The following is a 17841-nucleotide window of genomic DNA, read 5'->3' on the forward strand; positions in this document are numbered from 1 at the left end:
CCATCCCAGGTCCTACACCAGGACCCACACCAGGTCCCGCACCCTCAGTAGGTCCCATCCAAGGTCCCACACCCATCCCAGGTCCCACACCAGGACCCACACCCATCCCAGGACCATCCCAGGACCCATCCCAGGTCCTACACCAGGATCCACACCAGGTCCCGCACCCTCAGTAGGTCCCATCCCAGGTCCCACACCCATCCCAGGTCCCACACCAGGACCCACACCAGGTCCCACACCCATCCCAGGACCATCCCAGGACCCATCCCAGGTCCCACCTCCATCCCAGGTCCTACACCAGGACCCACACCAGGTCCCGCACCCTCAGTAGGTCCCATCCCAGGTCCCACACCCATCCCAGGTCCCACACCAGGACCCACACCAGGTCCCACACCCATCCCAGGTCCCACACCAGGTCCCATCCCAGGTCCCACGTCCACCCCCGCCCCTCCCCCGCCCCGGGTGGTGGCCCACCGGCCATGCAGATGCAGGTGAAGCGCCCGATGCGGTCCAGGCAGGTGGCCTGGTTGCGGCAGGGCCCCGACAGACACTCGTTGACGTCGCTCTCGCAGCGCGGCCCCGCGTACCCCCGCCCGCAGCGGCACTCGAAGGAGCCCTGCGTGTTCACGCAGCGCCCAAAGTGCTCGCAGGGGTTGGCACCTGGGGGGGGGGTGGGACGGGGACAGGGAGGGGGGGTCAGCACCCAAGGGGTCCCCCCCACCCCCCCCACCCATGGGTGCTCCCCTTCTTGGGTCCCTCACCATGGTTATCACTCAGGGGACCGCGCTCTTGCGCACCCATGGTGGTACCACCATGACCGGATGGCCCCCCCACCACCCATGGGTGCCCCCCACCCCTGGGTGCCTCAACACCCATGGGTGCCCCCCACCCCTGGGTGCCTCCACACCCATGGGTGCTCCCCTTCTTGGGTCCCTCACCACGGTTATCACTCAGGGGGCCACGCTCTTGCGCACCCATGGTGGTACCACCATGAACGGATGGCCCCACCACCACCCATGGGTGCCCCCCACCCCTGGGTGCCTCAACACCCATGGGTGCCCCCACCCACCGATGGAGCACTCGTCGACGTCCTGGTCGCAGGCGCCGCCGGTGAAGCCGGGGGGGCAGGTGCAGATGGCGCGGCCGTTGACGGGGTTGGTGTCGCAGATGGCGTCCTTGTGGCAGGGGTTGCTGACGCAGGCGTCGTCCAGGTGGCACAGCAGGCCTGGCACCCACCGGGGCGTCAGGGCACCCGTGGGCACGGGAACCACCCCACCCCGCAGTGGGTGCCCAACCCATGATGGGGCCACCCAATGCCTGCCAAAGCCAACTCCAGGGTGCCCAACCCCTGCCAGGGTGCCCAAAGGGTGGTGACGACCCCATGATGGGGCCACCCAACACGTGCCAAGGCTACCCAAGGGTGCCCACCCAATGCCAGGGGTGCCCACCCCATGCCGGGTTGCCCAAAGGGTGGTGCCCACCCCACGCTGGTGCCACCCAACCCCTGCCAACGCCACTTCCAGGGTGCCCACCCCATGCCAGGGTGCCCAGACGGTGGTGGCCACCCCAAGATTGTGCCACCCAACACGTGCCAAGGCTACCCAAAGGTGCCCACCCCATGCCAAGGTGCTCCAGGGGCAATGGCCACCCCATAATGGTGCCACCCAACCCATACCAAGGCTACCCAAGGGTGCCCACCCCATGCCAGGGGTGCCCACCCCACACAGGTGTCATCCAAGCCCTGCCAAAGCCACTTCCAGGGTGCCCACCCCATGCCAGGGTACCCAAAGGGTGGTGGCCACCCCATGATGGGGCCACCCAACATGTGCCAAGGCTACCCAAGGGTGCCCACCCAATGCCAGGGGTGCCCACCCCATGCCGGGGTGCCCAGACGGTGGTGGCCACCCCAAGATTGTGCCACCCAACACGTGCCAAGGCTACCCAAAGGTGCCCACCCCATGCCAGGGTGCTCCAGGGGCGATGGCCACCCCATAATGGTGCCACCCAACTCATACCAAGGCTACCCAAGGGTGCCCACCCAATGCCAGGGGTGCCCACCCCACACAGGTGTCACCCAACCTCTGCCGAAGCCACCCCAGGGTGCCCATCCCATGCCAGGGTGCCCAAAGGGTGGTGACGACCCCATCATGGGGCCACCCAACACGTGCCAAGGCTACCCAAGGGTGCCCACCCAATGCCAGGGGTGCCCACCCCCCTGCTGGGGTGCCCAAAGGGTGGTGCCCACCCCACGCTGGTGCCACCCAACCCCTGCCAAAGCCACTTCCAGGGTGCCCACCCCATGCCGGGGTGCCCAGAGGGTGGTGGCCATCCCAAGATTGTGCCACCCAACACGTGCCAAGGCTACCCAAAGGTGCCCACCCCATGCCAGGGTTCTCCAGGGGCGATGGCCACCCCATAATGGTGCCACCCAACCCATACCAAGGCTACCCAAGGGTGCCCACCCCATGCCAGGGGTGCCCACCCCACACAGGTGTCACCCAACCCCTGCCAAAGCCACTTCCAGGGTGCCCACCCCATGCCAGGGTACCCAAAGGGTGGTGGCCACCCCATGATGGGGCCACCCAACATGTGCCAAGGCTACCCAAGGGTGCCCACCCAATGCCAGGGGTGCCCACCCCATGCCGGGGTGCCCAGACGGTGGTGGCCACCCCAAGATTGTGCCACCCAACACGTGCCAAGGCTACCCAAAGGTGCCCACCCCATGCCAGGGTGCTCCAGGGGCGATGGCCACCCCATAATGGTGCCACCCAACCCATACCAAGGCTACCCAAGGGTGCCCACCCCATGCCAGGGGTACCCACCCCCCACAGGTGTCACCCAACCTCTGCCAAAGCCACTTCCAGGGTGCCCACCCCATGCCGGGGTGCCCAGAGGGTGATGGCCACCCCATGATGGGGCCACTCAACACGTGCCAAGGCTACCCAAGGGTGCCCACCCAATGCCAGGGGTGCCCACCCCACACAGGTGTCACCCAACCTCTGCCGAAGCCACCCCAGGGTGCCCATCCCATGCCAGGGTGCCCAAAGGGTGGTGACGACCCCATCATGGGGCCACCCAACACGTGCCAAGGCTACCCAAGGGTGCCCACCCAATGCCAGGGGTGCCCACCCCATGCCGGGTTGCCCAAAGGGTGGTGCCCACCCCACGCTGGTGCCACCCAACCTCTGCCGAAGCCACCCCAGGGTGCCCACCCCGTGCCAGGGTGCTCTCAGAGGTTCTCACCCCGTGCCAGGGTGTCCTTGGAGGTGCCCACCCCGTGCCAGGACGCACTTTGGGGGGGGGGGGGGGCGGTCCCCACCCCATGCCAGGGTACACTTTTGGGTGCCCACCTCAGACCAGCAGCACCCTTGAGGCTGCCCGCCCCACCCCAGGGTGCTCTCGGGAGGTTCCCACCCCCATCCCAGAAGCGCCCTTGGTGGCGCCCACCCCACCCCACCCCACGCTTCCCTCGAGGTCGCCCACCCCACTGTACCCTCATGGGTGCCCCCCCCCCCCGTCCCCCCCCCTTCCTCCTCACCCGTCTTGCCCATGGGACAGGCGCAGTAGAAGGAGGCCACGCGGTCGTGGCAGGTGGCCCCGTTGAGGCAGACGGCGGTGGCGCAGTCGTCGATGTTCTCGCTGCAGCTCTCGCCCGTCCAGCCGTTGACGCAGACGCAGGTGTGGCCACCGCGGGTGTTGAAGCAGGTGCCCCCGTTGTGGCAGGCGTTGGGTTGCAGTTGGCACTCGTCCACGTCCTCGGTGCAGAACTGGCCTAAAGGGGGAGAGGGGACGGGGCGGGGACACGGAGGAGGTGGGGATCAAGCAGGTCTTGGTGGGGAACCTTCTTGGAGACGGTTCCTTCTTGGAGAAGGACCATGAGGAACCTTCTTGGCGAACGGTTCCTTCTTGGAGAAGGACCATGAGGAACCTTCTTGGAGAACATCCGAGGGGCCACCTTGCCTTGCATGCTGCTGATCACCTTGGGGCCCTCCAATTCAGGGAGCATCTCAGAAACCACCGTGGTCACCACCCCACTGACCATCTCGGGGACCACCTCAAGGACCATCTCAGGAACCACGTCAGGGACTGCCCTGGTCTGCACCCCACTGGCCACCTTGGGGACCACCTTGAGGGCCTCCTTGATGACCATTTCAGGGACCATCTCAGAGAACACCTTGGTCACCACCCCACTGACCATCTCAGGGACCTCCTTGGTGACCACCTCAGGGTGTATCTCAAGCACCACCGTGGTCTGCACTGACCACCTTGGGGACTAGCTCTGGGACCACCACAGTCACCATCTCAGTGACCACCTTGAGGACCACTTCTTGGGTCATCTCAGGGACTATCCTGCTCCTCTTCTCAGAGACAACCTTGGGGACCACCTTGGAGGCGACCTCAGAGACAGCCTTGGTGGTCACCTTGGCGCTCACCTCGATGGCTAGCCCAGCGCCCATCCTGGAGACCAACTCTGTCCCCACCTTAGTGACCACTCTTGTGACCACCTCATTGCCCACCCTGTTGACCACCTTGGTCTCCACCTCAGTGACCACCCTGGTGCCCACCTTGGTGCCCACCTCAGTGACCCCCTTGGTTCCCACCTCGGTACCCACCTCTATGACCACCCTGTTGACCACTCTGGTGCCCATCTCAGTGACCATCCATGCCCCAGTGGCTACCTCGGTGCTCACCTTGATGACCACTGGTGAACAATGACCACCTAATGCCCACCCTGGTGCCCACCTTGGTGACCACCCTGCTCCGTGCCCAAGCACCCACCTTGGTGCCCACCTTGATGGCCACCTCAAAGCCCACTCTGGTGCCCACCTCAATGACTACCCTGGTGTCTACCTTGGTGCCCACCCTGGTGACCACCTCAGTCCCCACCTTGATGGCCACCTCAGTGTCCACGCTGGTGACCACCCTGGTGTCTACCTTGGTGCCCACCTCAGTGCCCACCTTCATGCCTACCTTAATGATCACCCTGGTGCCCATCTCAGTGCCCACCTTGATGGCCACCTCGATGCCCACCTCATTGCCCACCTCAGTGCCCACCTCGATGCCCACCCTGGTGACCACCTTGGTGCCCACCTTGGTGCCCACCTTGGTGGCCACCTCGATGCCCACCTCGATGCCCACCCTGGTGCCCACCTCGATGCCCACTGTGGTGACCACCTTGGTGCCCACCTCAGTGCCCACCTTGGTGGCCACCTTGATGCCCATGATAGTGACCATCCTGGTGTCTAACTTGGTGCCCACCCTGATGCCCACCCTGGTGACCACCCTGCTCTGTGCCCAAGCACCCACCTTGGTGTCCACCCTGGTGACCACCTCAGTGCCCACCTTGATGGCCACCTCGATACCCACCCTGGTGACCACCTCAGTGCCCATCTTGAAGCCTACCTCAGTGATCACCCTGGTGCCCACCTTGATGGCCACCTCGATGCCCATGCTGGTGACGCCTACCTTGGTGCCCACCTCAGTGCCCACCTTCATGCCTACCTCAGTGATCACCCTGGTGCCCATCTCAGTGCCCACCTTGATGGCCACCTCGATGCCCACTCTGGTGCCCACCTCAGTGCCCATCTTGAAGCCCACCTCAGTGCCCACCTTGATGGCCACCTCGATGCCCACTTTGGTGACCACCTCCGTGCCCACCCTGATGGGCCACCTCAATGCCCACCCTAGTGCCTACCTTGGTGACCACCTCAGTGCCCACCCTGATGGGCCACCTCGATGCCCACCTCGGTGCCCACCTCGATGCCCGCCTTGGGGCCCACCTCGATGCCCGCCCTGCTCCGTCCTCGACGCCCACCTCGACGCCCACCTCGACCATCATCCCGGTGCCCACCTCAGTCCCTTTCTTGTTGACCACCCTGGTGACCGGTGACCACCCGGGGGGGGGGGGGGGTGTCCCACCCCAATGCCCCCCCCGCCCCCCCCCGTACCCGTCCACTCGGGTGGGCACCGGCAGTTGTAGGTGTTGACCCCGTCCACGCAGGTGCCCCCGTGGAGACATTTGTGCCCGGGGCAGTCGTCCACGTTGGTCTCGCAGGTGGGACCCTCGAAACCTTGGGGACACCGGGGGGGGGACGGGGGGGGGGTCAGGGTGGGGCCAGGGACCACCCCCCCAAATCCACCCCCCCCCCCCCCCCCCCAAAAACCCACCACCAGGAGCCCCACCGATGCTGAGGGCGGTGGGTGCCAAGGACACCCGTCTACGCCAGGGACCCCCCACCCCCCCCACGCCAGGGTGGGTGTCCCCCCCCCCCCCCCCATTTCAGGGACCCCCCCCCACCCCCCCCCATCCACTGGCACCCAGCACCCCCCAAACCCATCGCGGGGGGGGTCACCAGGGAGCCCCACGGATGCGTGCCAAGGACCATCCACTCCCCCCCCCCCACCAAGACCCCCCCCCAGACCCCCCCCCCCCCCAAGACCACCCACCCCCCAGTGCCAGAGACCACCCGTAACCCCCAATAGGTGCCAGGGGCACCCAGGGACCCCCACCCACTTTTCCGAGGGCCCCCCAGAGACACACACACCCCCCCCCAACGCCAGGGACCTCCCAGGAACCCCCCCCCCCCCCCTCCCAGTACCAGGGACCCCTCAAGGACACCCCACCCCCCCCCAACTTCTCAGGACCCCCCCCAGGACCCCCCCCCCGTGCCAGGGACCTCCCAGGGACCCCTCAAGGACCACCCCCCACCCCCCCCCCCCCCACTTCTCGGACCCCCCCCCCCCTCAGGAACACCCCCCCCCCCGTGCCAAGGGCCTCCCGGGGACCCCCACCCATTTTTCAGGGGGACACCCCCTCCCCCCCCCCGCCCAGTGCCAGGGACCCCCAGAGACACCCCCACCCACTTCTAAGGGCCCCCCCCCAGCTTCAGAGACCCCCCCCCCTCCCCCAACCCGGTGCCCCCACCCAGGGACACCCCCCCCCCCCTCCTCCAGGAGCCCCCACCCACTTCCAAGGATCCCCCCCCCCCCCCGAGAGACCCCCACACCCCCCCCCCCCAGTACCGGGGACCCCCAGGGCCCCCCCCCCCCCAACCTTGTGTCCCCCCCCCCCCGGGTGGGGGCACCCACCGGGCAGACAGGCGCAGTCGAAGCCGCCCCCCCCCAGCTGGCGGCAGCTGCCCCCGTTCAGGCAGGGGGAGGGGGCGCAGGGGGGGGTCTCCTGGGGGGGGCAGTCGGGACCTGGGGGGGGGGGGCCACCCATGGGTGAGATTGGGCTCCCTCACCCCATGGGACACCCCCCCCCCAACACGGACCCCCCCTCCTATGGGTCCCTCCACCCCCCCATAGCCCCCCCCACTCACCCGTGGGACCCCCCCATGGGTCACTCACCCCCCCCTCCCCCCCCCATAGGTCCCTCTACCCCCCCCCCATAGCCCCCCCATCCATGGGACCCCCCCCCCCACCATAGACACCCCCCCCCCCCCAAATGTCCCTCCACCCCCCCATAGCCCCCCCCATCCATGGGACCCCCCCATAGAACCCCCTCCAATGGGTCCCTCCCCCTCTACGCCCCCAGAGCCCCCCCCCACACTCACCCATGGGACCCCCCCATAGCCCCCCCCGACCCCCCATGTGTCCCTCTACCCCCCCAGAACCCCCCCCCCCCCCACGGGACCCCCCCCATAGACACCCCATGGGTCCCTCTACCCCCCCAGAAACCCCCCCCCACCCATGGGACCCCCCCATAGACACCCCATGGGTCCCTCCACCCCCCCATAGCCCCCCCATCCATGGGACCCCCCATAGAACCCCCCCCCAATGGGTCCCTCCCCCTCTACCCCCCCATAGCCAGCCCCCCCCCATCCATGGGACACCCCCCCCCATAGCCCCCACACCCCATGGCTCCCTCGCCCCCCCGCCACTCATAGCCCCCCCCCATGGGTCCCTCCCCCCCCCTCCATGGCCCCCCCCATCCATGGGACCCCCCCATAGCCCCCCCCGCCATGTGTCCCTCTACCCCCCAGAGCCGCCCCCCCCCCCATAGACACCCCATGGGTCCCCCCCCATCCACGCGACCCCCCCCAGACCCCACCCCCATGGGTCGTCCCCCCCACTCCCCCATGGGACCCCCCCCCATAGCCCCTCCCATCCATGGGACCCCCCCCATAGACACACACCCCCCCCCCCCCCCGCCACCCAGAGCCCCTCCGTGGGTGTCCCCCCCCCACCGCCACCCACAGCCCCCCCATGGGTCACTCACCCCCCCCTCCATGGGTCCCTCCACCCCCCCATAGCCCCCCCCCCCCCACGGGCCCCCCCCCAACTCACGGCGGGGGTCGCCCTGGCGCAGGGTGCTGTGGCAGAGCCCCCCGGGGGGGCAGGCCGGGGGGGGGCAGGGGTCCCGCAGCTCACACCGCTCCCCCCGCGCCCACGGCTGGCACCTGGGGGGGGGCACGGGCACGGCTGGGACCCCCCCCCGGCACACGGGGGACCCCCGGCACCCATGGGACCCCCCCCAGCACCCATGGGACCCCCCCAGCACCCATGGGAGCCCCCCAGCACCCATGGAAGACCCCCAGCACCCATCGGAGACCCCCGAGTACCCATGGGAGACCCCCCCAGCACCCATGGGAGACCCCAGCACCCATCGGAGACCCCCCAGTACCCATGGGAAACCCCCCCAGCACCCATGGGACCCCCAGCACCCATGGGACTCCCCCCAGCACCCATGGGACCCCCCCAGCACCCATGGGAGACGCCCCAGCACCCATCGGAGACCCCCCAGCACCTATGGGAGCCCCCCAGCACCCATGGGAGACCCCCCCAGCACCCATGGGACCCCCCCAGCACCCATGGGAGACCCCAGCACCCATGGGAAACCCCCCCAGCACCCATCGGAGACGCCCCAGTACCCATGGGAAACCCCCCCAGCACCCATGGGACCCCCCCCAGCACCCATGGGAGACCCCAGCACCCATGGGAAACCCCCCCAGCACCCATCGGAGACCCCCCCAGCACCCATGGGACCCCCCCAGCACCCATGGGAGACCCACGGCACCCCCAGGACCCCCGTGGCACCCCCGGGACCCCTGTGCCACCCATAGGACCCTCGTGTCACACCCCCCCCCCGCCCCGTGCCACCCATGGGACCCCTATGGGACCCTGATGTCACCCCCGGGACCCCCAAGACCCTCCTGGGACCCCCCCATGGCACCCTTGGGACCCCCGTGTCACCCCTTGGAACCCTCGTGTCACCCCTGGGACCCCCGTGGGACCCTGGTGTCACCCCCGGGACCCCCAAGTCGCCCCTTGGACCCCCCCATGGCACCCTTGGGACCCTGGTGTCACCCCCGGGACCCCCAAGTCGCCCCTTGGACCCCCCCATGGCACCCTTGGGACCCCCGTGTCACCCCCGGGACCCCTGTGCCACCCATAGGACCCTTGTGTCACCCCCCCCCGTGCCACCCATGGGACCCCTGTGGGACCCCCACGTCACCCACGGGACCCCCAAGACCCTCCTGGGACCCCCATAGTCAACCCTGGGACCCTCATGGCACCCTTGGGACCCCCATGGCACCCCTTGGACCCTGGTGTCACCCCTGGGACCCCCATGGGACCCCCATGTCACCCCTGGGACCCCCAAGACCCTCCTGGGACCCTCATGGCACCCATGGGACCCACGTGTCACCTCTGGGACCCCTGTGGGACCCCCATGGCACCCTTGGGACCCTCGTGTCACCCCTGGGACCCCCGTGGGACCCTGGTGTCACCCCCTGGGACCCCCAAGACCCTCCTGGGACCCCCATAGTCACCCCTGGGACCCTCATGGCACCCTTGGGACCCCTGTGTCACCCCTGGGAACCCCAAGACCCCCCCCGGGACCCCCGTGTCACCCCTGGGACCCCTGTGCCACCCATGGGACCCTCGTGTCACCCCCCCCCCGCCCCCCGGCCACCCATGGGACCCCCATGGCACCCCTGGGACCCCCAAGACCCTCCTGGGACCCCCACGGCACCCTTGGGACCCCCATGTCACCCCTTGGACCCTCGTGTCATCCCTGGCACCCCCATGGGACCCTGGTGTCACCCCCGGGACCCCCAAGTCACCCCTTGGACCCCCCCATGTCACCCTTGGGACCCCCGTGTCACCCATAGGACCCTTGTGTCACCCCCCCCGTGCCACCCATGGGACCCCTGTGGGACCCCCATGGGACCCTGGTGTCACCCCCGGGACCCCCAAGACCCTCCTGGGACCCCCATAGTCACCCCTGGGACCCTCATGGCACCCTTGGGACCCCCGTGTCACCCCTGGGAACCCCAAGACCCCCCCCGGGACCCCCGTGTCACCCCTGGGACCCCTGTGCCACCCATGGGACCCTCGTGTCACCCCCCCCCGTCCCCCCGCCCCCCATGGGACCCCCATGGCACCCCTGGGACCCCCAAGACCCCCCCGGGGACCCCCAAGTCACCCCTTGGAGCCCCCCCATGGCACCCTTGGTACCACCCATGGCACCCCCGGGACCCCCAAGACCCCCCCCGGGACCCCAGTGTCACCCCTGGGACCCCTGTGCCACCCATGGGACCCTCGTGTCACGCCCCCCCCGCCCCCCCGCCCCCCATGGGACCTCCATGTCACCCCCGGGACCCCCAAGTCACCCCTTGGACCCCCCCCATGGCACCTTTGGGACCCCCAAGACCCCCCCGGGGACCCCCAAGTCACCCCTTGGACCCCCCCCATGGCACCTTTGGGACCCCCAAGACCCCCCCGGGGACCCCCAAGTCACCCCTGGGACCCCCGTGCCACCCCCCCCGCCCCGCTGCCCCCCAAGTCGGGGGTGGGGGGGGGTCCCGGGGGTGTCCGTCTGTCCCCTCCCCCCCCGCCCCCACCAGGGCCGCGGTGGGGGGGGCGGGGGGGGGACACCCTGGGAACCGGCCCCGGGCGGGCTCCCACGGCCGCCCCTCCCCCCCCCCCCCCCGCACCCTGCCTGGGCACGCGGCCACCCGCCCCGCCCCCCCCCGGGGTGCTATGGGGGGGTGAGTGCTATGGGGGGCTATGGGTGCTGGGGGGGGGCTATGGGGGGGTTATGGGTGCTATGGGGGGGTTATGGGGGCTGGGGGGGGCTATGGGGGGTTATGGGGTGCTATGGGGGGGTTATAGGGTGCTATTGGGGGGGTTATGGGTGCTATGGGGGGGTTATTGGGGGTTATGGGTATTGGGGGTTATGGGGTGCTATGGGGGGCTATGGGTGCTGGGGGGGGCTATGGGGGGTTATGGGGTGCTATGGGGGGGTAATGGGGTGCTATGGGGGTGGCTATGGGTGCTATGGGGGGGTTGTGGGTGCTATGGGGGGTTATGGGTGCTATGGGGGGGTTATAGGGTGCTATGGGGGGGCTATGGGTGCTATGGGGGGGTTATAGGGTGCTATGGGGGGAGTTATGGGTGCTATGGGGGGAGTTATGGGGTGCTATGGGGGGGTTATGGGTGCTGGGGGGGGTTATGGGTGCTATGGGGGGGTTATGGGTGCTGGGGGGGGCTATGGGGGGTTATGGGGTGCTATGGGGGGGTTATGGGTGCTATGGGGGGGTTATGGGGGCTGGGGGGGGCTATGGGGGATTATGGGGTGCTATGGGGGGGTTATGGGGCTGGGGGGGGCTATGGGGGGGGTTATGGGTGCTATGGGGGGTTATAGGGTGCTATCGGGGGGGTTGTGGGTGCTATGGGGGAGTTATGGGGCCTGGGGTGGTTATGGGTGCTATGGGGGGGTTATGGGCGCTATGGGGGGTTATGGGTGCTATGGGGGGGGCTATGGGTGTTGGGGGGGTTATGGGGTGCTATGGGGGGGTTATGGGGGCTACGGAGGGGGTTATGGGTGCTATGGGGGGGGCTATGGGTGCTGTGGGGGGTGTTATAGGGTGCTATGGGGGGGTTATGGGGGCTGGGGGGGCTATGGGGGGGTTATGGGTGCTATTGGGGGGGGTTGTGGGTGCTATGGAGGGGTTATGGGGACTATGGGGGGTTATGGGGTGCTATGGGGGAGTTATGGGGGCTGGGGGGGTTATGGGGTGCTATGGGGGGGTTATGGGGGCTGGGGGGGGCTATGGGGGGTTGTGGGTGCCCTGGGGGGGGTTATGGGGTGCTATGGGGGGGGCGGGGGGTTATGGGGTGCGGGGGGGTGGATGCCCTGGGGGTCTTATGGGCACTATGGGGGCTGGGGGTGGTTATGGGTGCCCTGGGGGGGGGCTATGGGGTGCGGGGGGGGGGGGGGGGTCTATGGGGCACCCATGGGTGGGGGGGGGGGGGGTCACTCACAGACATGTGGGGCGGCCCTGGGGGTCCAGCACGCAGAGCCCCCCGTTCTCGCAGGGCGGCTCCCCCTCCGGGCACGGCAGCGCTGGGGGCGGGGGGGGCAAGGTGGGGGTCAGCCCCATAGCGCCTCGCCCCACACATCCCCGCCCCACACACTGCTCCAGAGATCTGCCCCCCCCCCCCCCCCCGCCCCACGGATCCCCCATTTCCCCACACACTGCCCCATAGACACACACACACACACCCCCGCCCCATAGATCCATGGCTAACCCACGGACCCCCTGCCCCACACAGTGCCCCATAGATCCCCCTCCCTGCCCCACAGATCCCCTGCGGACCCATAGACACCTTCCTGCCCCACACGCTGACCCATAGATTCCTGCCCCACAGATCACCCGCGGACCAACGAACCTCCTCCTGCCCCACGCACTGCCCCATAGATCCCCCCCCCCGCCCCACAGATCCCCTGCTGCCCCATAGACACCCTCGTGCCCCACACACTGCCCCATAGATCCCTCCCTGCCCCACAGATCCACTGCTGCCCCACAGATCCCCCACTGGCCCATGGACCCTCCACACCATACGCTGCCCCATAGGTTTCCCCCCCGCCCCACAGATCCCCCACTGCCCAATGGTCAGCCCCCTGCCCCACGCACTGCCCCACAGATCCCTCCCTGCCCCACAGATCCCCTGCTGCCCCATGGACCTTCCACCCCATACACTGCCCCATAGATTCCCCCTCTGACCCACAGATCCCCCACTGGCCCATGGACCCTCTGCCCCACACACTGCCCCATAGATTACCCCCCTGCCCCACAGATCCCCCACTGCCCAATGGACACCCCCCTGCCCCACGCACTGCCCCACAGATCCTTCCCTGCCCCACAGATCCCCACTGGCCCATGGACCCTCCGCCCCACGCGCTGCCCCATAGATTCCCCCCCTGCCCCACAGATCCCCCACTGCCCAATGGACACCCCCCTGCCCCACTCACTGCCCCATAGATCCCCCCCTGCCCCGCACATCCCTCCCCCCGCAACAAACTCCCCCCAGCCCCACACGCTGCCCCCCAAGTGGCTGCCCCCCCCCCGCCCCGAGCCGGACCCCCCACCGAGCCGGGGCCCCCTCCCCCACCGGAGGGACCCGACCGTCCGGGGCCGTGGGAACGGCGGGGGAGGGGCAGCTGGGGGTCACGCGGGGTCACCCCCGTCACCCATCCCCCACCCGGGCTCGGGGAGGGGGGGGGGGCACCCGGGTCCCCTCCCGGCATCCCCTGCGCGGGGGGGGGGGGATGGGAGCCCGGACGGCGGGGTCCCCTTTTTTGGGGGGGGGAGGGACGGGGGGCTGAGGGTGGGGGTGTCGCATGCGCACGGAACAGGCGTGGAACGCGTCATGCACACGCACTGCGCGCACGGCACACGCATGGCACACGTAATGCACACGCACTGCGCACACTGCATGCACTGCACGCGCACAGCACACGCACGGCACACGCATGGAACACGTAATGCACACGCACTGCACACGCACTGCGCGCATGGCACACACAAGACACGCACTGCACACGCATGGCACACGTGATGCACACGCACTGCGCACACTGCATGCACTGCACGCGCACAACACACGCACTGCGCGCACAGCACACGCACGGCACACGCACTGCGCACACTGCACACGCACTGCGCACACGGCACACGCATGGAACACGTAATGTACACGCACTGCACACGCACGGCACACACATGGCACACACAGCACACGCAGGGCACACACTGCACACGTAACGCACGCGCACGGCATGCTCATGGCACACGCACTGCACACGCACCGCACGCACGGCACGTGCACGGCACACATACGGCACACGCACAGCACACGCAAGACACACACTGCACACACACTGCACGCACTGCACACGTAATGCATATGCAGGGCACGCACGCACACGGCATGGCACGCTCATAACACACACACTGCACACGCACAGCACACACGGCACATGCACTGCACACGCACGGCACACGCACTGCATGCACTGCACACGCACAGCACATGGTCATAACACACACTGCACACGCACTGCACAGGTAATGCGCACATACGGCACATGCACGGCACACGCACGGCACGCACTGCACACGCATGGCACGCTCATGGCACACGCACGGCACACGTAATGCACACGCACTGCATGCACGGCACACGCACGGCACGCACTGCACACGTAACGCACATGCACGGCACATGCATGGCACACGCGCTGCACGGTCATAACACACGCACTGCACACACGGCACACGTAATGCACACGCACGGCACACGCTGCACACGTAATGTACATGCACGGCACACGCGCTGCGTGCACTGCACACACATGGCACACACGGCACACGCACTGCACACGCATGGCACACGCCACTGCACGCATTGCACGCACTGCACACACGGCACATGCACTGCACACACACGGCACATGCAATGCACACGCAATGCCCGCATGGCACACGCAAGGCACAACGCACTGCATGCACTGCACACACATGGCACATGCTCATAACACACACTGCACACGCACCGCACACGTAATGCGCACATACGGCACACGCACGGCACACGCACGGCACGCACTGCACACGCATGGCACGCTCATGGCACACGCACGGCACACGTAATGCACACGCACTGCACGCACGGCACACGCACTGCACACATAATGCATCACGCATGGCACGCTCATGGCACAGGCCCGGCACACACACTGCATGCACTGCACACGCACGGCACACGCATGGCACACGTAACGCACACGCACTGCACGCACTGCACACGTAATGCATACACACAGCACACGGTGCTGCGTGCACTGCGGCAGGCACGGCACACGCATGGCACGTGTACGGCACACGCACGGCACACACTGCACACGTAATGCACACGCACGGCACACGCACTGCACGGCACACACACGGCCACGCAGGGGCCACACGTAACACAGACGCACAGCACACGCACTGCACGCTCATAGCACACGCACGGCACACGCGCTGCGTGCACTGCGCACACATGGCACACGCACTGCACATGCACTGCACACTCACAGCACACGCACTGCACACACTGCGCACGCATGGCACACGCATGGCACGTGTACGGCACATGCACTGCACACACTGCACACGCATGGCACACACATGGCACGTGTATGGCACACGCACTGCAACACGCACGGCACACTCATGGCACACTCACGGCATGCACTGCATGCGCTGCATGTTTATGGCGCGCAACGCACACACGCACGACTGCACGCTCACTGCACACGCACTGCACACGCGCTGCGTGCACTGCGCACACATGGGACACGCACTGCACACGCCACTGCACGCACTGCGCAGGCACGGCACACGCATGGCACACACTGCACACGTAATGCACACGCACAGTACACACTGCACACACACTGCATGCACTGCACACACTGCACACGTAATGCACACGCACGGCACACGCACTGCACACGCACTGCATGCACGGCACACTCACAGCACGCACTGCACGCTTACAGCGCGCAACGCACACACGCACTGCACGCTCGCGGCACACGCACTGCACGCACTGCACGCTCACGGCACGCGTGCAATGCAGAGGCACGGGGCGCAGCGAGCGTGCGATGAGTGCTTGTGCCTCGCACACTCACTGCACGCCCACTGTGCTCATGCTCGCTGCTCCCACTGCACCCCACGCTCGCGCCTCGCACGCCCACCGCGCTCCCTGCACATGCACTGCGCGCTCCCGGCGCTCACTGCACCCTGTGCTTGTGCGTTGCACGCTCGCTGCTCCCACTGCAGGCTCCCCGCACGCTCCCTGCACCCCGTGCTCGTGCCTTGCACGCTCACTGCACTCACTGCACCCCACGCTTGTGCCTCACGCACTCACTGCCCTCACTGCACGCTCACTGCATGCCACACTAATGCCTTGCATGCTCCCTGCACCCCGTGCTCGTGCCTTGCACGCTCACTGCACTCACTGCCCTCACTGCATGCTCACTGCACAACACGCTCGTGCCTTGCACACTACCTGCACCCCGTGCTCGTGCCTTGCATGCCCACTGCGCTCACTGCATGCTCACTGCATGCCATGCTCGTGCCTTGCACCCTCCCTGCACCCCGTGCTCATGCCTTGCACACTCACTGCCCTCCTCGCACGCTCCCTGCACGCTCCCTGCACCCCATTCTCGTGCCTTGCACACCCACTGCGCTCACTGCACGCTCGCTGGGCGCTCACTGCATGCTCACTGCGTCCCATGCTCGTGCCTTGCACCCTCCCTGCCCCCCGTGCTCATGCCTTGCACACTCACTGCCCTCCTTGCACATTCCCTGCACGCTCACTGCGTCCCATGCTCGTGCCTTGCACGCTCATCGCCTTCCTTGCATGCTCACTGCGTCCCACGCTTGTGTCTTGCACGCTCACTGCCCTCACTGCACGCTCACTGCACGACACGCTCATGCCTTGCATGCTCCCTGCACCCCGTGCTCGTGCCTTGCACGCCCACTGCGCTCACTGCAGGCTCGCTGGGCGCTCACTGCACACCACACTCGTGCCTTGCACGCTCACTGCCCTCACTGCACGCTCACTGCACGACACGCTCATGCCTTGCACACTCCCTGCACCCCGTGCTCATGCGTTGCACGCTCACTGCCCTCCTCGCACGCTCCCTGCACGCTCCCTGCTTGTGCGTTGCACGCTCACTGCACAAACTGCAGGCTCACTGCACGCTCACTGCACGCCACACTCGTGCTTTGCACGCTCCCCGCGCCCCGTGCTTGTGCATTGCACACTCCCTGCACGCTACCTGCATCCCATGCTCGTGCCTTGCACGCTCATCGCCTTCCTTGCATGCTCACTGCGTCCCATGCTTGTGTCTTGCACGCTCACTGCCCTCACTGCACGCTCACTGCACGACACGCTCGTGCCTTGCACACTCCCTGCACCCCGTGCTCGTGCCTTGCACGCTCCCTGCACTCACTGCAGGCTCACTGCACGCTCCCTGCACGCCACACTCGTGCCTTGCACACTCCCTGCAGGCTCACTGCACGCTCACTGCACGCCATGCTCGTGCCTTGCACCCTCCCTGCGCCCCGTGCTTGTGTGTTGCACGCTCACTGCACCCTCCCTGCACCCCGTGCTTGTGCCTTGCACGCTCCCTGCGCACCACGCTTGTGCCTTGCACGCTCACTGCCCTCACTGCACACTCACTGCACCCCGTGCTCGTGCGTTGCACGCTCTCTGCACTCACTGCAGGCTCACTGCACGCTCACTGCACGCCACGCTTGTGCCTTGCACACTCCCTGCGCCCCGTGCTCATGCCTTGCACGCCCACTGCGCTCACTGCGCTCACTGCACGCTCGCTTGGCGCTCACTGCACACTCCCTGCACCCCGTGCTTGTGCCTTGCACACTCACTGCGCTCACTGCGCTCACTGCACGCTCGCTTGGCGCTCACTGCACTCTCCCTGCGCCCCACACTTGTGCCTTGCACGCCCACTGCGCTCACTGCGCTCACTGCACACTC

The 17841-nt window shown here is 67.9% G+C and overlaps 1 protein-coding gene across 1 annotated transcript in view; it reads right to left on the minus strand.

Moving 5' to 3' along the window:
* The window catches only part of NOTCH3 (notch receptor 3), a 46333-nt gene extending 33944 nt beyond the window's left edge, over positions 1–12389 (minus strand). The window contains exons 1-7 of the mRNA XM_063318945.1: positions 12271–12389; positions 8290–8402; positions 7090–7200; positions 5949–6071; positions 3539–3772; positions 1070–1225; positions 475–660 (exon numbers count right to left, since the gene is read on the minus strand). Of these exons, the coding sequence (XP_063175015.1) occupies positions 475–660; positions 1070–1225; positions 3539–3772; positions 5949–6071; positions 7090–7200; positions 8290–8402; positions 12271–12389 (1042 nt within the window). The remainder of the gene's footprint in view (positions 1–474; positions 661–1069; positions 1226–3538; positions 3773–5948; positions 6072–7089; positions 7201–8289; positions 8403–12270) is intronic.
* Between the last annotated feature and the right edge of the window lie 5452 nt (positions 12390–17841).

This window comes from Chroicocephalus ridibundus, chromosome 29 (genome assembly GCF_963924245.1).
Source record: "Chroicocephalus ridibundus chromosome 29, bChrRid1.1, whole genome shotgun sequence".
NCBI classification, from domain to species: Eukaryota; Metazoa; Chordata; class Aves; order Charadriiformes; family Laridae; genus Chroicocephalus; species Chroicocephalus ridibundus.